Source organism: Stenella coeruleoalba (genome assembly GCF_951394435.1).
Source record: "Stenella coeruleoalba genome assembly, chromosome: 2".
Lineage (NCBI taxonomy): Eukaryota > Metazoa > Chordata > Mammalia > Artiodactyla > Delphinidae > Stenella > Stenella coeruleoalba.
In genome coordinates, this window is record NC_137147.1 from 5,333,355 (window position 1) to 5,355,148 (window position 21,794).

The window sequence follows — 21,794 nt, forward strand, 5'->3', positions numbered from 1 at the left end:
GGATCGCTCGCTGCGTGCGCCCGGCCGCCTCTCCCGAGAGGAGGAGAAGTAGGAGGAGGGGGAGGAGGGCGAAGGGGCCAGCACAGGGCTGGGCAGGGGCAGGGCAGCCTCTCCCTGGCCGCCGCGAGGTGGAGCGCGCCGGCGGGCTGCGGCGTGTCCAGCCCTGCGCCGGCCCGCCCGCGCGTCCCTCTTCCCGCCGTCGGGGCAGCGTGGGGCCAATGAGGAAGTGCTCCCCGGGTCAGTCGCGGCCCGCGCCGCCCCCTGCCCGCTACTTCCTGCTGGGGGTGGGGCGGGGGTGCCCCATCCCTGGACCCAGCCGCCCGAGCGCGCGCGATTAGGCAGCTGCAGCCGGGGCCCCCGGGCACCCTGCACAGTCCGCGGAGGGGCCTCCTTCCTAGGAGGGGGCTGCCCCATTCCCCCAGGCCACAGACCGGGCCCCCCATCCTTGTAATCGGCCCCGGGAGGGTGAGGGTCGCGTGCTGGGATTTCGGGCGCCGGAGCGCCGGCGGCGCGGAGAGGCAGGCCAGCCGCGGCGATTTGAGTCCAGACCTGCCCCCGTGCGCTGTGTGACCTTGGGCAAAGCACTGTCCCTCTCTGGACTTCACACCACCAGTGCTCAGAGAGCTCTCCCAAATTTAAGAATGTGGGCAAGTTGGGATGGCCGGTTTATGGTTTTCTTAAGAAGTTTATTTAAGGTGCGTGTGGGCATTTTTTTCTTACTTAGGCCACTTTCCTGGAAAGATTTTCGTGGTAGGGCTGCATGGGAGGAGGTGCTTCCAGACTTTGGACCACGTGGAGGTGGGGTGTAGGTGGTGGGTGATGGGCTGCAGCGCGCAGCCCCGGGTGGGTAGCTAGTGCGGACTGGCTCGCCCCCCGCGCCCCTTCGCCCCCCACGCCGCCCCCTCCGCCCAGTCTCCACCCGCTCGTCCGCCGACCCTGCCGCCCGGTCCGCAGAGCTGCACGCTAGGGCACATTTTATTGTTATTAGTTTTTAGGTAGGGGTGGCTTGGGCTGAGAGGTTTTTCTGTCCTCGCCAATGGGCGCTGCGCTCTGTTAAGTTGTTGGTGCCGTCGCCCGACCCACGACCTTGGGGGCGAACGCCCCCACCCCCGTATCCTCCCCAGAGGAAAAGGCCCTGAGGGAGGCGGCGCTCCCGGAGGCGTCACGGCCCAGCCTTTCGCTCCGGTGAGGCCGCCAGGGCCCGGCCTGGGGGCGGGGTGGGGTGGGTGCAGCTGGGCTCGCCCGCGAAGCCCAGTCCGGAGCCAGGCCCGGACCCGCCCTCGCCGTCTCCCGGCCCAGACCCGAGATGCCCTGGGAACGGTGAGGGGGCCGGCCGCGTGGCACGCCCAGCCGGGAGGGCAAGTCGCGAAATAGATGAAGTTGGCTGCGGCCTGGGGAGGGACGAGGAGGTTGGAGTGGGGGTGGAGGTCCACGCGGACTGCGGCCTGGCCTTGTCCCCGGGCCACGGACAGGCGCCCACAACTCCTCTTGTCCTCGCCGGCTGCAGATCAAACGGCTGACAAGGCAGCTGTGTCCTTCCCAGTCTGACGGGCGATTTCCAGTCCTGCCCTGGGCGGAGGAGCCCTGGGGGAGGGGGGCGTTACTTCCAGGCTGCAGTAATTGTCAGGGGGTGGGAGGGAACTGGGGGACCTGAGGGGGTCACCCACACGAGTGGGTCCAGAGATCCGGCCACACCTATTTCTGGGTCAGCAGGTACGAGAACCTCTCCCACGTGGAGCAGCCCTGCCCTTCACCCCCACGCTTCCCACAGATCTCGACGTTGGGGCCGGGGTGTCCGCGTACACCGCAAGGAGTTAATGGGATGAGGTGGAGGGAGCGCACAGATTGGGGTGAACATTCCTTCCGGAATGCGACTCAGACAAGGTCTCACGTTTCCCCTCCCCCAAATGTGCCCTTAATTCTCTGCTCTTAGCATCTTTTATTTTGTCCGCTCCGCGCTCGCCGAGTTTGGAATATCAGGATTTATATGGAGACACTTTTTGGAAGTTTAACCCCGACCCCTCGATAAAACAAAAGTGAAAACAACCAAGGTACTTTTCTAGGGACATGAAGCAATTGACCATCTGCCTCCAGTCCCCGTGTCGACCCCAACCCTCTTTCACAGCCATCCCCACGCCCCCCGCCCGCCAAGAGCTTTCGGATGAGTGGGTGGGGACTTGCGTTGATTCAACTTACTTCCACGCACAGCGCACTCCGCCCCTCTTCTCTCGGGGTCCAGCTCCCTGGAGGGGAGGAGGGATGGAGGATTTTCTTTTATTTAAAAATATCCTGCCCAGCGTCCTCCCTCCCCCCCTCCCCCAGGCGTTTTGCGCTGGCAGTGCAAGGGGAGGAGAGGAGCGCTCTAAAACGCTGCACGTGTGGCCGGCCTGGACTGCGGGTGTGCGCACGGGCGAATATGTGTGTGAGTGTGTGTGAGTGTGTGAGTGTGTGTGTGTGTGTGTGTGTGTGTGTGTGTGTGCGCTTTCTTGTTCTCTTACAGGGTACAATGTTAAAAAGCCACCGCTAGTCGCCCCCAGTGCTCCGACTCTCTGGGTCTTTTTGTCTCTAGTGCAGATTAAACGTCACGTCCGCACTTGAACTTGAATTTTATCCCATTGTACAGAGGCAGCCCCAGCCATAGAGAGACCGAGAGCTCCCAGAGAACCCGGACTCCGCCATCTTCACGTTGCAATCTATAGCTCCCAGTCCGCGCCCGCACCGACCCAGGCGCACTGGGCGAGCCGCCCCTCGGCCCAGCTCCCCTCGGGCCCGCGGCGCCAGGGGAGCGCTGGGGAGCGCTCGCGGGGACCCGGCAGCCTCTCCGGCCGGCGCCAGCCTGCCAGGTGAACTGGGAAGGAGCCGCTCCTGGAGTCCCCCCAGAGCCTCGGAAGGGTCAGTCTCCGAGAAAAAAACAGGCAGCCCGCAGAAAACCCAGAAACAACCGAACCGGGGCAGTTTTACATTGCTTTGGGTTTCTGGAGGGGGCGGGGTGAGGGGGTACGAGACAAGTCCCCAAGTTTTCTTTGCTTTTTTTTCTTTTCTTTTTCTTCTATTTTTTATTTGTTTGCATTTTTTTTTTCCTTTTCCCCCCTTCTGGTAGAAGTGCGCTTTCCACCTACCAGACCCTGAAAGAAAGTGTCAGGAGCCGGTGCAAAATCCGGTTTAAGTTCAAGAAGACATTTGCAAGTCCAGGAGGCCAAGCAGTTTGAAGAAGTGTAAGCAATTTTTTTTTCCTTGAAAAGAATATATTTTTGAAGAAACCAGCCAGTCCGCGACAAGCAAGAGCAGATTTTTTTTTTTTGCCTTTCTCCTATTTTAGATCGAGAGGTTTTCCTTTTTCCTTCTCTTTTTCTTTTTTTTGCAAACAAAACAAAAAACAGCATAGAAGAAAGCGCAAAATAAAGAAGAAGAAGAGGAGGAAGAGAGGGCAAGAGGGGAAGGAAAAAAAAAAAACCAAAACACCAACCCGGGCAGAGGAGGCGCGGCGGCGGCGGCGGCGGCGGCAGCGGCGGCGGCAGCGGCGCGGCGCGGCGGCAGCGGCGGCGGCTCGGACCCCTCCCCCGGCTCCCCCCATCGGTGCAGCTCTCCGTGCGATGCCAGAATAGATGCCGGGGCAATGTCCCGCCGCAAACAGGGCAACCCGCAGCACTTGTCCCAGAGGGAGCTCATCACCCGTAAGTGTCTGCGGCGTGCGCGCGAGGGGCCGGAGGATGGGGCTCCGGGCGCCCGGGGCTGGGGACACCGAGCCAGGCGCAGCCGGGCCGGGCGCCGGGGAGGCCCGCGGGCTCGCAGAGGCAGCAGCGTCGGCCCAGAGCATGGTAGGGGGCGGGGGGCCTTGGGAAAGTTTCTTTGCAGCCCGGAGAGTCCGGGCTCTGCGCACTCAGACGCGCCTCGGGCTCGGGGGCCTGCGGAGCGGGCTCCGGGCCGGGGAGGGGGCGCGCGGGCTGGAGGAGGTGTGTGTGTGCGCGCGGATCCCGGCTGGACGCTCGCCCCTCCGAGCGGCGTGTGTGGCGGCGGCGGCGCTGGTGGCGGGGTTTGGAGAGGAGGGGGAGGGGGCTGGGGGAGCGGAGGGGGAGGGGAGCCGGGAAGTGGGGAAAAGTTGGCTAGCGCGTGGGTCCGCGCTGACGGCGCGGGCGGAGGAGAGCGGGGTGCGCTCGGGCCTGGGGGAGATGCGGGGCGAGGGGCGGCCGCCGGCTCCGAGTCCCCCAGGCGCTGCACCCGGCCGGGCAGGGCGCCGGCCACGCCGGTCCTAGGATTCCGCAGCCGCCTTTCTCTCCCCTCCTCTTGCTATTTGCAAAAGAATCCAGCTGCGTGGCTGTTTGCCGGGCTCCTGCACCCCAACCCCCATTTCCCCACCTCCGTCTGTCTCCTGGGATGATCTTGTCTTCTTTCCCCCACTCCAAAAGAAGGTGGGGGCATCGGGGGCTGGTGAAAAATCCCCGCCACGGGGGGAAAAAAAGCGTTGTTAGCTAGGAGTGGGATGTGCTTGTACAATAGTGGAGGGGGGGAAGAAAAAAAGAAAAAAGGAAAGAGATCTATCAATCTCTCACCCATCTTCCTATCTCGGATCTTTCATCTCCCCTATCTAAATAAACAAGGCAGGTCGCAGTGGAAATCCACCGGCTGAAATCCTGTGGATTTCAAGCAAGTGGCGGGGCGGGCAAAGTCAGGCAGCGGGGCAGAGACGCAGCAGCTTCCAGCGCCCCAGTCGGGTTTATTTAGCAAAGGGAAGAAGCGTGCGGGAGCGGGCCAGGTACGGGGTTTGCAGGGGAGCTCGCCCGGCTGCCTGCACGCTTGCACCCCCGGAAGGTCGGCTCGCAGCGCTCCCCGCCCGCCGCAGCCCGCGGGGCCGCTGCTCCGCGGCGCGCAAACCTTTCCCCGCGGTCCTTTCTCTCGCGGTGCCTGGGTCGCCTTTGCTTTTTTTTTTTTTTTTTAATTTTTTTGAAACTGCAATAGAAATAAAACGTCCTCTGGGTGCCATCGAAACAGCGGGCAGGTTGTGTTCCTGCAGTCCTTGGAGCACCTCGTCAGGCTGGGGCCGGGCTGCCGGCGCGGAGCTGGAGAAGGGCTGCGCGCCCAGCCGCCGCCGAGGACCGGCTGCGGGGCGGCCGAGAGCCGAATATTTATGTTATATTTTAAAAAATTTAAATAAATAAATAAATATATAAAGGGGTTCTCCCCTCCCCTGAAAACCCAGCATAGGCGCCATCTGCTCGGAGCATTTGCTGCTGCCATCTCTCCTTTGTTACAGCAGATACATTAGTAAGAATTTGTGGATTTATTATTATTTTGGGGGGAAGGGAATAGATATTAAAGTGGGCTTGCCTTGGGAGAGGGATACCTTTCTGGAGGGAGGGAAGAGGACTTCTATTTTTCATCATTGTAACATCAAAGGAGACTCGCTGGTTGCATTTAAAACAAAATGTTTTGCGACCATATTTGAACCTGGTTTGATCAAGGTCCTCATCGCCAGTTGACATTTCGTCCTTTACCAATCCTTTAGCAATCGCTTATTCTACCCCCCTCCCCCGTTTAGATGGTGGAGTGGCTGTTAGAATGTCTGTACTTGCAGACGCCTAATTTCTCCAGGAGGCAATTTGCCCCACAGAGCCTCTGTATAATTGCAAGGGTTGTTTTTGAGGAGGGGGAAGTTGGGGGGGGGAGTCCGGGAAGGGGGAGTTGTCTGGGGTGCATTGCCAAGCTGGCAGCAGCGAAGGAGCCAGGAGTGTTTGCAGTTGTGTGTAAAGGGGGAAAGAAGCAGGTAGGTTCGCTTTGCTTTTGCTCTCTCCTCTCTGGTGTTCCTGGGACCTCAGGAGCAAGCCCTGGCCAGGAGGACTGGCGGCAGCTGGGCATGGGGGGCGAGGGGTGCCTAGTGCAACATCCTTCCATCCTTCATTTGTTTCACGGCTGTTTCAGTCTTGCTCAGAGCAGTGCTGGGGAAAGCCGGCTGACCCTGGAGCAGTGGCAGGGAAGGAGAGGTGGGGAGGAGACCAGGGGGCAAAGGATATCCCACCTGCCTTCCTGGAGTGCACGGAGGCCAGGGCATATGCAGGGGTTTAAGCAGGGAGAGTGGTCCAACCAGTTTTCAGACAAGGCTATTTATTATCCAAAAGCAGCTGGCTTTTCTGTCTGTCCTATGTCACCCGGAAGGTGGGAGTGCAGGCAGGGGAAAGGCAAGAATTGGATGCAGTTTCGGCTGTAGGGCCTGTGCAAGTGTGCCTTTCCACAACGATGCAGGAGTTGTGGGTCTCGTGTGCTCTGGAGCCCTGGCCAGCAAAATGAGTGCTGCCGCAGCCCCGATCCGGTGTCCACATTTTAGTTCAAATGTGAAAGAAACAGCCTAAAACGTGGTGCATCTTCAGTTGGGTGGCAGCCCGCCGGCCGCAGGTTCTTTAGAGATGATGCAACTTAGTATAACTGATGGTTTGAGAAACAGAAGAGCACACAAACAGCATCGATCATCTTGCAGGGGGGTTGGCAAGTGGGAGAAGGGCTCCATAATGAGCTAGTTAAATTTACAGACAGGGCCAGTGAGAAGAGGAGTGAGGTAGAAAAGAGAGAGTGGGAGACAGCTGGGGATGAAGACTGAGGCTTCTGGTTTGTTTCAAAATGTTTGACCCAGATGGATATGGCTTTTAAAACCGGAGGACAGACACAGCTTTCAAGAAAAACAAACACAAAACAACACAGTGACAGTAGTGCACAGGGTAGGATGAGGACCAGTGACTGGCCAGGCAGAGGGAAGGGCCGTGAGCCCACTGTGCCAGGCCGGGTGAGTGGGGAGGCAGATGAACCCCAGGCCGTGCAGGAGCTCTGAGGCTTCCCGAAGGAAATAAGAAGGCCAGGGTAGATTACACAGACCCAGCGAAGGTGATTTTTTCGACAACCCACCAACAGGTTTCCTTGGAAGGTTAGTAATTTTCCGTATGAATTCACGATTTTGCAGAACTACTAGAGACCCCAGATTTGACACGGAAGTTAGGGTGTGTTAATTCCATGGTTGCCTTTTAAATTAGGCTTTGCTGTGGCTGTGTGTTTTGAAGGCCGCTGTGCTTACAATTATCTTAACTTCCCAGGGTAGAGTATATCTCCAGGTGTCCACATATCTTTCAAAATTGGGCCTCTGATAAATTTCATAAGACCTGGGTCCCTCTTTTTTTTTGGTAGTTGGTGGGGGGAGTGAAGTTTGTCTCCCTTCTGCACAGAAGGGAACCCCATATCATTAGAAGTGTGATATAAGTCAGCTGCTCTGATTCTAAGGGAGAATAGAAATGTGTTCATCCAAGGTGTCATGCCAGGCGGACTTTATTCATTTGTAATTCACACCTGAGAGAAGAAATAGCCATGAGCATATTTTAACAACCCCTAATATTTTTAGAGGGTAGTCTTTCCCTCCCTGAAAATTATGCACGGGGGCATATTTCCTTTTTTTCTGAGGGTGGGAGGTGGCTCTCTGTGCTTTGGCCTCGGCGATTTTTGTCTGGCCTTCAAAATATTTCGTAACAGAAAACGAGTCATTTCTCAAGTGCTGGAGTGAATGCAGTTGCTTTGGTGAAGGCGGCCTTAGGAACATGGAGGGAGGCTGAGTCAGATGCTGGGATGTGATGCTTTGCTGACCACTGTGCGGGGCCAGATGGGTCTCATTGACCAAAGGGGAGGCCAATTTTGGGTGCCCCGGACAGTAATTAGCATCTGTCTCAGGTGAGATGGGAGCGCGCAAAGCAATCGATCAGTTTCCCGCTGTAGAGGGCACTGGTTTCTAGCGCCTTATCAGAATCGAGCTCTTGGCACTGTCTTTGGGCTTAGAACACGGCTTGCACCCGCCTTCTCTTTTTCCTTTTCATCTCCTTTCTCCGATCGCTTTGCATTCTCTGTTGCTTGTTGTGATAAAATACTTTCCAAAATAAACTTTCAGTTGAATTGGCTTTTAGTTGATGGCAAGGCTGCAACGCCCAGCAGCGTCTGGCGCCTCTTGGCAGCTAGGGGGAGCTCGGTGCCCGTGTCATGCGTGGAGCCGTCGCTGCGAGGGGCCGGGACCCGGCTTCCATCAGCCGCGAAAGCAGTTTACGTTGCTGCAAAATGTCCTAAGTGTGAAGTTGTAATATTGATTTTCCTGCAGAGAGTCGAGCAGGACAAAATGAGAATATAAGTTTGAGAAATCTATTTTCGAGCCATCGGCATTGATTTACAAGCCCTCGCTAGGCAGATGGGGACAATTTTCTTTTTTTTAATTTTTTTTTTAAACAGTTACAATTGTTAGCTTTGAATGGGCGTGTTTCCTCCGGTTAGTCTGTGGTCTTGACTTTCTGAATTGCATTAGGTCGTTGAGGCATGCCTGATGGGGTGAGGGGGTCTGTGAAGAGTGAACCTCGTTTTGTCCATTCCTGTGTTGCATGTCACAGACCTGGGGATCTGCCACTGCTCTGGGGAGTCATGCGTCTCAAACAGCTTGATGAGTGGAAATCTTTTCAGCTCAGATTTTATAACACTTGGATCCTCAATTCCATTTATTAGGTAACGTTCCCACTGTACTAAGTGAACTAGCACCATTCCCCAAAGAGATAAAATGCCAACTCAAATAATGTGTAAAACTTTGTCTGGAAGGAGTATGTGCTTGCTAGACCCAGCGTTGCTAATACCTTTCACCCCAAACGGTGCCCTTAATGGATGGCTTTTAATGACACGATTTCTCCCCTAACCGTGTAATTTCGTGCTGGGGAATATGTGTGCTTTTGATCACGGAATTTGTGGATCTATAATGTCTTCTTCTCCAAGTTCAAGAAATCTGCAGAGGGCTTCCCAGGTGGCGCAGTGGTTGAGGGTCTGCCTGCCGATGCAGGGGACACGGGTTCGTGCCCCGGTCCGGGAAGATCCCACATGCCGCGGAGCGGCTGGGCCCGTGAGCCATGGCCGCTGAGCCTGCGCGTCCGGAGCCTGTGCTCCGCAACGGGAGAGACGCCACAACAGTAAGAGGCCCGCGTACCGCAAAAAAAAAAAAAAAAAAAAAAGAAATCTGCAGACAGCACAGTTAACCCAGAGTCTTCTGCTTGAGTTCAATATATGGGCAGAAGAGGTAACGTGGCGACAGGAAAGGAGTGCTTTATTCTAACCTGAAAGAGAAATAAATTAGGTCAGACAAAAGCCTAGCGCTGTCATCAGGCAGAGCAAGAGCCTTCACTCTCCAGTACAGAGGGCCAGCAATTTATCTGATGATTTCTCGACTTCATTTAATGTCTGAATCGAGCCTGCTGTAAGCATATTGTGGCAGCGAGCTCATTTGACGACTCAGAGACGAGGCGTCACTGTCACCTCGAAGCCTTGGGCTGGGACAGTTGCCTCTGGCCTGCAGAGAACCGTTAAAAAAATTCATTTCAGAAATCCCCAGTCCTTTGCCTTGGAACTTGGGGGAGTTTCACAAGCTGTAACTAAACACAGACTACAGATACCACAATGTGTGAAGAAAAATGTTATATGGGGGAGGGTAAAGATGGGGTCCTTGACCTTTGGGGACTATCTCCTCCATCTCCTATGGCTTAAGGAAGGACCTTCTGGCTGTCCAGTTAGGTCTTACCGTTAGCTGAAACTCTCCAGGGACTTTGGACTGAGTTGAATGCTGTTGTCACATCTGGGAGGACAAGGGACAGTAAATGCTCCTTGGGGACCATGCCCACGGTCAAGTTGTTGATGCCGGCCAAGCATCTGCAGGTGGTGTTAGCTGTGGGCCCGCTGGGGTGTTTTTTTCATGGGGAGAGGGCACATCAGAAGACCAGGGATGAATGTCTGTGTCACCCGGCTGCTCTGAGCATGGCTTCGTCACTTTCCAGCTCTATTTACTCACACGCTTGGGCCTGGGGGCCTGTGTGTCCTTTTCCCCACCCCCTGCTCCCAATCCCACACATCTTCCTTCCTTCCCAGAGAGCCAAACCTCAGTGAGATCTACCCGAGCTGTCGTCCCCTCCCCAAGAAAAGCCATTTGTTGACCGCCTCCCTGGAGCAGTAGTTTTCCCCAGGCGAGTATAAAAAGTGCCGAGAGCAGGCTATTTGGAGACACATGAAAAGCAGAGGGACACACTTCGTGTGTCTTCTGCACGAGCCTGCGAGCGGGGTGAGGGGAACAGCATCGTTTTTACTGGCAAAAGTGACACCAGATTGCGCTTTGATTAATGGTGCCACATTCACGGGGACTCTCGTCCGGCATTTTGACATATGCAAGTCTTTTGTGTAGTTGCTGAAATTCAAGAAATTCATTCTTTATTTCTTTTTCCGAGGCAGCTGATCATCTGCTTGGGTGTTGAATCAGACAGACTGAGCTCTGGTACTGTAATGAAATCCCAGACCACACAAAATTAGGTAACTTCAAAGTAAAAAAAAAAAAAAAAAAAATCCTCTGTTTCACACAACTTTTTTATGACCCCCTTCAATTGAACTGCTGAAATGCAAATACACTTGAGAACGTTCTAACAACTTCATGCTAAAACAACACACGAAAATGACTCAAGGAAGCTGAATGCCAATGTTACTGTGATGAACGTGCACCTCAGAAATGGGTGCCCTGCTGAGAATTAAAAAAGTGGTGGAGGATCACGTTTAAATTTCTCCCTTGGAAACGAGATGCTGAAAGCAGCTTCCACTCTTGCTAGTTTGCTGTCGGCCTCAGAGACTCTCCTCCAGTTAAGGGCTTGTAGCTCAGCGTCCTGTATGATGGCCCTTTTCTTCTGCTGAGCACCTTTGAAAAAGCACAGCGTTAAATAAAACAAATCTCTTCGTTGGGCCCCGAAGAATGCTTTTATGTCGCATCGTTGTGAGCTCTGTCGTGTCTCTGAAGATTCAAGGCGTTTGCAATTTTCTGGAATCTTCTGAATGTGTTTAGAAGTATTTCTGTACCTTTCCTTTTTTTTTTTCTTTTCTTTAAAGAACTATTTTATTTCTCAAATCATAGGTCACTCCATTCTTTGGTCTCATGGACTTGACTTCTTTCTTAGTAACCTTTTAGTAGTGGACGGGCTCTGTGAATACACCTGAACGCTGCTCTCCTTAATGGGCTCTTTTTCCTGCTTTTGACTGTGTGAGACCCGGCCTCCGGAGCTCAGTTTTGCGGGATCTGGAGAGGTGGATGCAGTGGGGGAGGGGGGAGAGGTTGGACTGAGTCCATGGAGCAAGTTAGGGTGTGTTGCAGCGAGCTGATTTTAACACGCTAAAGTATTCTGAAACCAGGCCGGGGGCATGGAGGACAATATGTGTATGTATATGGGGGTGCCCCTCACACCCTCAGAACTCCCCACCTGGAGTCTACCGGCTGGGTTCTTCCTGCACCCCAAACCTCTCCTCGGATCAGGAATCCCCGCCTTCCTGAAATGCAGGCCAAGCCTTCCCCATGATGGGCCCGGTCAGCCAGACCCTGGGTCATTTTCACGGGAAGGGAAATCCACGTTACAGATAAGGTTGTGCCCTGGCATCCTTCTCTCTGCCCAGATGTCAGAAATCTTGAACATTTCATTTTGAGGCGTGTGCTGTGTCTGGCATGGAGCAGATGGGGCCTTGAGGGGTGGTGGCCGGCCCTGGTGTGTGCCCGTCCCTGCAGCGGATTGGAGGGCGCTGGGGGGGTGGCCTTTGAGGGTCTCAAGGAGGCTCGGGGTCTGGGTGACACCTGGAACAGGCTGGAGTCCTCAGCCCTTCTCCCTGGAGGGCAGGTGGTCCGGGAAGAGAGAGCTCATCTCTCTGCGGAACCCGTCTCTCACCAGCCTGGCTGCACCCCCCCGGGTCGGGTCCTTGCTTGGAGGCGGGAGTTGGGTGGGCAGACGGGAGGCAGGGACCCGACTGCGTCCTGACCCTTCTTGGCCCCTCGAGGAACGTCCTCGGGACACTGCCTGGCTCAGCTGAGGCTCCCCGCTTATCTGCGACTCCTCTGCCGGGCGCTGCGCGATTCCCTCTGTGCGGAGAACTTCATAAATGTCTTGTCGAGCCTTCAAGCGTCATCTAGTCATAGATTATTTTCTCCACCAAGAATTGATTCCTTCTCTCTCCCATCCACCCCTCCCCCCGCCACACACGGTTGTTATTTTCTCTTGGAGCCAATAAATTAAACATTGATGGAAGCTCAGAAAGTGTTGTGCTCCGTCGAGTTCGCGTTTTAGTGGCGTTTAGGTGTCGCCTGGGGTCTTGGCCCCTCCCTGACTGTTCGCGGGGAGGAGAGTGAAAAGATCCTTTTGCAGATTACTGGTGAGCACGGGCCGGCTGGCAAAGGCTCCGTCTTCGTAGGAAGCAGGTGTAACGTCTCCAGTCAGAGGCAGGGCTCCGGCAGGCGGATGGGTGCTCAACGTTTCTTGTAAACACTCGTGCAAATAGGATGGCGGCTGTGACGTTGGTGGCCCAAGATTTTGAGAGCCTGGCACCCCTCCTCCCCACATCCTTCCCCTATCCACCCACGCCCCCATCACTGAATCCATAACTCTATGTAGGTGTCTCCTGGTCTGTGGCTTAGCCATTAAGGACAGCGATTTGGATTTGAATCAGTGCAGGGGTAAGGGGACACGGGCCTGTGCACTGTGTGTGCAGCAGGGCACACACGCTGTGCTCTGGGGACAGAGGCCCGCCCCTTGGCTGGACTTCCCCGAAGGGCAGGTGCAGGGGCAGTTGTTAGGGGAGACCCAGGGTGGGCGGGGCCCTTGGAGCCCAGCGTGTGTGTAGGGCAGTCACTGACCAGGTAAGGCTCGCTAGGCCTTTGCAGCTGCCGGGGGCCTGTGGGCTGCTTGGCTGGGCCGGTGTTAATGATGTCTTTCCATCTGTCTTCTGCCCACATTCCTTCCCAGCCAAGCATGGGGGAGCGAGTCTTAGGACCAAGTGCTTCCTCGTCCACTTAACAACAACGTCCATTATTATCTGCGAACCCTGATTTCATTGCTTCTGAATGCATTTATCAGCTGGGAGGGGGCCTCGCCTTGTGAATTAAATGTGGTTTTGTTGTAAAGGAAAATTACAACAAATGTATAAGTGTGTGTGTGTGAATACACGTTTGTCCATGTGCTTTCGGACGTCACATTTCAGGACCCACCCCAATCTGATACCTGACGTTTAAACAGGTCGTCTGCTGCATTCATTCATTTTTCCTCCTAATGAGTCAAACATTTTAGCGATCCCTCTACTTTATTCAGCTCGTACTAGTGAGGGCAGCAGTATTTTCCAGGGCTGCCTGACACTCGGGGAGCTTTGCGTGAAAGCAAAAATCCTCTCGCGGGAAAGACCTCATCTTCGCCTTCTTTTTTTGAAGAAGTTTGCCGGACAGGGCAGCCTGAGGGACTGGTTTGTAGGGTCTGGGAATTTGAAAGGCTGTTTCGTTTGTATGTGGCTTTTCACTTTTCTGGTGCTTTCTCATCGCTGGGTGCCTGTCCCAGCAGGGGCCGGGTTCTCTGAGGCTGTGTGGGCTCCATCGAGGTGCCCACAGGTCAGAGGAAGGAAGGTTCTGGGGTGGGGGCCAGGCCCATCTCACTTTGCCCTCCTCTGAGCTTGGGCAAGTGGTTCTTTCTCCTTTTATTTCTTCTGTGAGGGACAGGGTTCTAAGAAGGGACACACACACAGACACACACACGCACACACATGCACCCCACACGCCCAGCTCGGTATCCGCCTGCCAGCGGAAGTGAAACCACAGCCCTTTGGGGGTGTCTCCGAAGGCCTTGAACATGAGATTCAGCAAGCTGTCTCGGTCCACCTGCTCTGGCCTAGAAATTTGACAGTTTTGGGGTTCGGGGTGACGTCGCTGCCTTCCTGGGAAGCGCCTCCTGAAGAGTCAAAGCCCAGAGCTCCCCGTGCCAGGGGCTGGGCAGAGGGAACCCCATTATTGGAGTTGGGTGAAAACCCCTGTCATCCTAAGGAGTTTTACTTTCAGCACTGCAAGTGGGGAGGGGGGGAAGGGGATTTTTTTGTGTTTCTTTTTCTCCTGCACGCCCTTGGAGGAGGCAGTGAGCTGGACCCGGGGTCTGGAGACCCGAGTTCAGAGCCGTCTGCAGGATGGGACGCCAGCAGCGCCTGGCTGCTCAGGCTGGTTGGCTGGAGGGAGAAATTAGACCTGCAGCCCAGTGAACGGCTTCGGCTATTTTCAAACTCAATTACTGGGGCTCACAAGGGCTTGCTGCGTGAGGAAAGTGAAAAGGCAGAGGCCGCCAAATAAAGGAAAGAATACCAGATGTTACCCAAAACAGCAAAACAAAAAAAAAAGGAGAAAAAGGAAAAAGTACTGGTACAGAGTCCTTAGCAAAAGATGGAGGGGCGAGGGAGGGATACTTATGAACAGGTGACCTTTGCTCATTTTTAAATTCGTCTGTGTTTCTTTTAAAAGAGAAAAGAAATTTGAAATTATGTAGCTTAAAACCTCCCAACAGAGAGGAGATATTCATGCTTCTTCCCAAAACTCCCACCAGGAGTACGGATGGACGGACTTGGCTGAAAAAGTTAATGAAAAGCAAAACCAAGCAAAACCAAAACAAGGAAACCAAAGATGAAATTAGACGGCAGAAAACACCTCCCCATCCTCAGAAAGGATGATCAAGTTGGGATTTGGATGGATGAGCTGTTGTCTTTGTTTATTTTTATCAAATGCCCTTATGGAGGCAGCCGGCTGCCAGGCCCGCTCAGGAGGGCCCGGGTACCTCCACAGAACTCACCCCGGTTTCATTTGAATTCTCAATTTCATTTTGTCCTTTTTCTTTTGCATTTTAGCGCATTTCCTTTGTGCCTCTCTCTCTCTCTCTTTTTAACAAAACAATATTTTGACATTCTCCCCCCATTTATTAGAGTTCCTTTTCTAGAAATGGCCTACAATACATCCTTATATTTCTAAAGAACTGTTTTCACAGCCCTCTCCTTTGGCTCTGAAATTATGTATATGTAATTGGTAATTAAAGGTGCGAGCTTTTCAATATAAACAGTATTGCTCAATGTTAGATCATTAAAGGGGAAAGAGGCACTGAATAATTACCTTTTACACTCTGGCAAACCGTTCGCAGGAACCTGGAACCCAGTCCCCCCTAGAACCACTGTTCGGCGTGAGGGTTGTGATTACATTTTAACCATAGCAAAGCGTCTTTTCATAAAATAAATTGGTAAATGAATCATGTAGCATTGTCTTCCAACTCTTTTTAAAATAAACCCCGATTTCTTTTTAAAGTGTAATTAGTGGTTTCTGGGGCTGCCTTTGTGCACTGTTTCTCATACCTTATAGGTTCTTTTTGTCAGAGGTATGCAGACGAGAGATTTCGGATTTCCTCATCTGCGGGGTGTTTCTGTGCGGTCACATTTCCAGTGCGTTTCTACGTGTAATTCATCGAGGGTTCTGTCTGCTTTTCTATAAGCACAGGCGGGATCTCACATTGTCACTTCCCTTCTCAGCAATACCTGTGCACTGACCCGTGCATGCCTAGTTCATACATGTTACATGTGCCGTCTATCCGGTCTTACACAGGGACTCTCACAGGCCCTGGAGAAGCTTGTATTCAGAAAATACAGGGCAGTGATTTATATGTAGGATGGAAGATGCCACAGAATTTTTTCCTTAAATTGTCTGTTCTTTGGCTCTGACCCGTCAATAACTTCACTGCCACGGAATGTGTTTTCCCCCATTCCATTTCTTCCCTCTGTTCTGTGGTTTTCATTATCCTTTCCTAAATACCGTACAACAGAAAATGTACCTGTCTCCTCGGGTTTCAGACCTCTGGCCGCCCTCTTGCTTCTCTGAAGACCCTGCCGCTTGTGCTATCTACATGACGACTGACATTTGCTCTCGAAAAATTCCACCCCGAATTTGCTCAGACCCCGAGGAAGGATGCAACCTCACTGTCCGCGTCCCTTATTTATGACAGTTTCGGCTGCCGTGTCTCCCAGTTTTCCCTGAGGGGGTTGCTGCGTTTTGAGGCATTTATTAGCTTCAAAATAGTTGGGTCCCGTGCCCCCTACAAAAAAGAATGAAAGGAGATATATCGGCTGCTAAAGAAATATGAAAACGTACAGCCCGTTGAAAGTGTGGTTCGTCCTCTGCCAAGAAATGCTTTTGTAGTCTGAAGAATTATTTTTTTTTTCTTTTCTTTTTTCTGGGAGTGACAATAAAACCAACAAACAAAAAAGGACAGTGGGGAGTTGGTGAGTGTCGGGAAATCTACAAAGCAATGGAAGGCTGACCGGGAGCAGAGTGTTTGGCAGGAAAGCTGGCTCCCGCTTTCAGCCAGCCAACTCCCAGCGTCTCTTCCCTGCATTTTTCTTTTTTTTTCTTTCAATATTTCTTTTTGAACCAACGCTCACTTGTTGCTTTCTGAGCCCGTGGGTTCCTTTCTCTCGCAAGGACTGGCCCTGGGACGCCCGTCTGGGTTTCTGTTTTCTTGTCTGGTGTGCAGCCAGGTCTCAGGTAGAGGAATGCAAGCAGGACTCTTATGAATGGGGAGGACGTGAATGAAAGGTGGGAGGGAAGGGAGGGGGCAGCTTGAGCCTAAGCGGGGAGAGACAGCTCTGGCTCCCGGTTCTCAGCCTTGGCCGCCCATTGGAATCACCTGGGAATCTTACAAAAAAAAAAAAGGAAAAGACTGATTGATGTTTGGCTCTCAGTGTAGCTGGTCTGGGGTGCAGCCTGGGTGTCGGGGGTTTTCAAAGCTCCCAGGTGATTCTTAGATGTTGCAGAGTTTGAGAGACACCTCTCTAGACGGCCCAGTCTCTGGTGAAACCAAGATGTGTGTGGATGTGCGGGTGGTCATGTGTGTGTGTCCCTATGCTGAGTTGGTGGTGGGGAGGGGAGGCGGAATTGGCAGGAAATAAACTAGAAAGCCGTAAGATCAGTACCACTTAAGCAACAACCTCTGGGAGCTGCAGCGCTGCTCCGGGAGCCTCAGTTTGCCCATCTGTTGCACGCAGGATGGCGAACCCCCTGCCTCCAGGAGTTGTGGGGAGGACGTGGTGACGTCTAGCATCCTGCAGCGGAGGGGCCTGCCTCTTGGTGGGGAAGGGTTGGAATGAGCGCTGGGTGCCTGTGATTGCCTAAGCCCATCTTGTCTTCTCTGCCCCCCCCTCCCTTCTCCTTTCTCTCTCCAGCAGAGCCTGAGCATGTGGAGGCCACCATCCTCGAGGAAGATGAGGGTCTGGAGATAGAGGAGCCCAGCAGCCTGGGGCTGATGGTGGGGGGCCCCGACCCTGACCTGCTCACCTGTGGACAGTGTCAGATGAACTTCCCCCTGGGGGACATCCTGGTTTTTATAGAGCACAAGAAGAAGCAGTGTGGCGGCAGCCTGGGTGGCTGCTATGACAAAGGCCTGGACAAGGGCAGCCCGCCGCCCTCCTCACGCTCTGAGCTCAGGAAAGTATCCGAGCCGGTGGAGATCGGGATCCAGGTCACCCCCGACGAAGATGACCACCTGCTCTCACCCACGAAAGGCATCTGCCCCAAGCAGGAGAACATTGCAGGTATGGAACGTTGCACTCGTCTGGCCGCTGCCGAAGCCGCCTCTCGGGTCCCAGGCCTGCCCTCGCCCCTCGCACTGCGGGGGGGCTCGCCCTCTGTCTGAGGGTGCTGGTGCTGGGAGGGCCCGGGGGCTACCAGGACGGGGCCACAGGTGGGCTCGCCCTTGCCGTCCAGTGACCCTCAGGAGGAGACGGGCCTGGAGCTCGCAGAGGCCCGGTGGGCTGATGGTGGTCGCTGTGCTTTTGGCCTCAGGCTCCATGGTGGGGCCTGATCCGTAGGCGGCCAGGAGGACAGGATGGACGTTCGGAAGGCTAGTTGGCCCTCCCTTTGCAGGCGTTCTTGGCCTAGTCTCTGGCTTTGGAAGCAGATAGTCTTGGGTGGAATTCGTTCTTCACAACTTGGACAAGTCAGTTTCCACATCTGCGCAGTGGAGCGAATGAGACCCATCTCGTCGGGGTGGTTGTGAGGCTTATGAGATGTTGCGTGTGGGTGGGGCCTTCACTTCTCCTCTGCTCTCTGGCCTCCGTTTCCCATCTGTCGAAAGAGGCTCCTTCTGATGTTGCCTGGTCCTAGGCGTAGGTCTGGGGAGGGGCCTGTGAGAACTTGCTGGAGCACGTGCCCCTTGGGGGAGGTTGGCCGTCCCTTCTGCCACGCCCACTTGGCCGGTCATCTGGACAGCTGGCATTTAGCACCTGAAGCACAGGCGTAGAGGCTTGCGTCCTCGGGCAGGTCGGCTTACGCATCAAGTCCCGTCCGGGTCAAGGTCACGGCGCACCAGAGCCTCTTCCAGGGAGCCTGTGCTCCGGGCAGCCCGGAGTGTTTGCTTCCGGTTCATACTTCTGAGCTCAGGGCCCTGGCTGGCCTGTGTTTCCTAGAAACAGCAGTCTGTCCTGCAGCAAGACGCTATCGGAGTTCGTGCAGGTGAGGGTTTAGACCCTGCCGATAGACTTTGGACTACCTTCAGGGTCAGAGCCTCAGTTTCTCCACGTGTCACCAGGAGGGACGATCCCGGCAGGCCTGGTGTGTGGGTTAAAGGAGCAGAGCTCCACAAATGCTTTGCTGGTGGAACTTTTCTCCTGGGGGTCCCTTCTGGTGTGGCAGTGCACAAGCAGCTGCTTGGCTGGAAGTTTGTGTGTCCATCTCCACCGTGTCTCGGTCCAAAGCAGACTGGGTGGACTGAGGCTTTGGGTGGTCCTTGTGGGGTGAGCCTGAGGGAAGTGGGGCACTCTGCTCCCACGGGTGAGATGGGTGGGCATGGCCAGGAACCCCCCATCACCCAGCAGGCAGTTAGGCTGATGCAGCAAGCCCAGCTGCTCTGTGGCAACCACCTGGCAGCTCTGTGACCTTGGGCCTCCCTTTGCCCATCTGTACAGTGGGATTAATGGACTCTCTCTCCTGTGAAGAGACTGCGGTGGTGTGCAGATTCCTGCAGGCACCGGCTGGGCCCTGGGGAGACCCCGTCTAACCAGACTGGCCTGTGCGGCTGGCCTTCTTGTGGGGTGTCCTAGCACGAAGTCTCCCACACTCTTAAGTTGCCAAGGGCCTTGAGAAAAGTGTCTGACATGTTCAGGCCAAAGTAAACCCTGGTTTCTCAGAGCACCGTGTAGATCTGAGTGATCCTTCCTTAGGGCCAGAGCCACGATCCACAAAGGTGCTGGGCCCCTTTTGTCTGTGTTTCTTTTCTTTGTCTGACGCGAGAGGGATAGTTCTCACCAGTGGTATAAACACCTGGCATCAGTGCACACAGACCTTTCAGGGTGGCTTCTGCCGATGAGACGGTCCCCTATTCATGTTTCAGTGGAAGGGCTTTCTTCCTGCTTTCTCCAGAACCCATCCGAATCCTCATTTCGCATTGAAGGTATTTTCCAATGAGAGGCTGCAGATCATTGTGGGTAGGTTTGTTTGTTTGCAGATCATTGTGGGTAGGTTTGTTTATGATTTCATAAACGTTAATCTTCAAGGCAGCTTTGTCCTCACCCCCCTGTCCCCCCGTCCCCCACCATCCCCCCCTTTTTGGGTTGTAATACTGCAGTGGCCTACAGTATTTTTATTCTATGTGTGACGAAAGATATTCTTGGCCCTTTCTGTTCAGCAACAGGACGAATGGATTTCTTCATTCTTGAAGAAATATGTAAAATAATCCCTTAGAAGTCTAAAGAGATATGTTTGTTCAAAGCATTTAAAATGTTATTTTAATCGAAAGCACAAGACAGTCTCCATGCTGTGTCAGCTGAAGACGACCATTCCATTTTAACAGCCCATCATGCTCTTTCCTTCCCAGTTTCCCTTTCTGCTTTTTCCCCTCCCTACTTTGGCACCAACTTTTCTTTTCTTTTTTTTTTAATAAAAAGGAAAGATTAAAGCACAAAACTTCAGTGGCTCCAATGTATAGTCATTTACTATGGTGGGAGCATTAATTATTTTAGCTTAATTGAATTCTGAGGACTGCAGGAGTTGCATTTTTGTAGACAAGCCCTGTTTATTATTTCTCTGTGTAGATTAACAGTAAAGGAAACACAGATAACTTTCAGTTATTTATTGTAAAATAAATGTGTCAATTCATGTGCAAAGCAAGCTGCTCAGAGATAATTGAGCCTTTATATTTTAAGAGGGGGACTAAGAATTACAGGCGCTTCTCCACCCGGGCTTCCGGAAATCCACACAGCTGCTGCCCCGGCCGCTGGCACCGCTGGCCTCGCCCAGGCCTCTCCTGTCCCTGCTCCCCGGCCGTGGCAGGGGCATGCTCCGGCCAGTCCGTGCTCCGCTGTTGTCCCCAGAGCTGGCCCCGCTCGGTAGCTGGTCAGGGCGGGGAGGGCTGATCCTTGGGACTCCGCCTCTGGCTTGGCTGTCTGAGGCGAGGTGCCCAGGTGGTCGTGAGGGTCCCGCCTTTCCCGGAGCCCACAATCTGAGTGTGGTCCAGACAGGCAGGTCCCAACTCTCCTCCTGCCAGGTGCTTCTAGAGGCAGGGCTCCAGAGATGGATGGGCAGGGCTGGCCTGTAAATATGTGGGATCCCTTCCACCGTTGAGGGCAGCCCCAGGGTGAGAACTGTGTGGGAATTCCGTAGATCATGACACCAGGGTTGGACCCTTTCTTGGAGGTGGTATTCTGGAGACGGGTATAAAAGAAATAGTTAATTCTTCCTTTTTTATTTTTTTTAATGATAGAGAAGTAGGAGAGTAGAAGGAGGACGTTTCTGAAGCCTTGTCTCCTGGAGGATATTCATTCATTCATTCATTCATTCATTCAACCAACAACTGAGCACCTACTGCCGTTCCCCCACCCCGGACATCCCCACCTGAAAGAACATCCAGGGGGTGGGAGCATGTGGGAGGATGGCCATCTGGGCCGCTGCTCTGTCCCGCTTGGGGGACACGGCTGGAGTGTGAGCGGCCCTGCCCTTGATGTGTGCGGTCGAGGCCTGGGGTGCTGCTCCTTGACCATGAGCTGCGGGTGGAGGAGGTCCCTGGAGCTTGTGTGCAAGGCGCATCTGCAGACAGAGGGCTGGCATGGGTCAGAGGTGAGGGCTTTGGCTGGAGACCTGACTCAGGGGCAAGCATCGGATACATGTCTGCCTGAATAGGAGTTCTTTACGTTTCTCAAGATCCCTTCGTGCTGCATTCTCCCTGCCTCTGTGGAGGGTTCTGATGGAGCTGGGGGACCCATGCATCAAGGGGAGCAGGAAGAGGAAAGCCTGGGAGGGGAGATGAGTGGGGCCCAGGCTTCGCCAAGAGCATGAGTCTCTGAGCTGTTATCTGGGATGGGCATCCTGGGAAGGGGTGAGGAGAAGGGGGTATAGGGGTGTCCAGGTTTGCGGCCTCCACTGGAGAGCCCAAGTCTGCGCCCCACCCTGCTGCTTGCCGGCCCCTCGCATTGTGAGTTGACCTTCTGAGCTGCAGCTTCCTCATCTGGGAACCTACCTGACAACACTCATGGCGTTTAAATGACATGTGCCTGGTGCACGGTGCAAGTACCGCAAATATGAACACCCTCCCCCTTCCCTCACGGATGCTCTGCTCTCTCCCTGGCTCCGTCATCTCCCGGTGTTAGTACTGTAGGTCTCCCTGGGATCGGGGAGAAATTTCCATGGGGTTCTGAGGATGCCATCATCAGAAACAACCTCAGGACGACTGTCCCGTCTGGTGTGTCACCCCTCCTTCCCCTGTCTGCAGTCACATTACTGTCATATGGTGACAGCTCTGAGGGCGGGTCGCCCTGGGGGTAGGGTCCGGGGGCGGGGGGGGGGGGGGTTGAAGGAGCACAGGCTCTGCTGCCAGTTGGCCAGGGTGGGATTTACGCGCTCACCCAGGCAAGTCACTTTACTTTTCTGGGCCTCAGTTTCCTTGTCTGCACTTACT

The 21,794-nt window shown here is 54.2% G+C and overlaps 1 protein-coding gene across 2 annotated transcripts; it reads left to right on the forward strand.

Moving 5' to 3' along the window:
* The first annotated feature begins 2,637 nt into the window (after positions 1-2,637).
* Positions 2,638-18,975, forward strand: LOC307182934 (B-cell lymphoma/leukemia 11B-like). 2 transcript variants are annotated; one of them, XM_079914677.1, is made up of 3 exons: positions 2,638-2,892; positions 3,101-3,674; positions 17,071-18,975. In XM_079914677.1, exons 2-3 carry the CDS (start codon positions 3,617-3,619, stop codon positions 17,538-17,540), a joined length of 528 nt encoding a protein of 175 aa, XP_079770803.1. In that variant the 5' UTR covers positions 2,638-2,892; positions 3,101-3,616; the 3' UTR covers positions 17,541-18,975. The 2 variants fall into 2 exon arrangements, with proteins under 2 accessions (XP_079770803.1, XP_079770804.1); XM_079914678.1 differs by having other exon boundaries at positions 2,638-3,674; positions 17,074-18,975.
* The last annotated feature ends 2,819 nt before the right edge of the window (positions 18,976-21,794 follow it).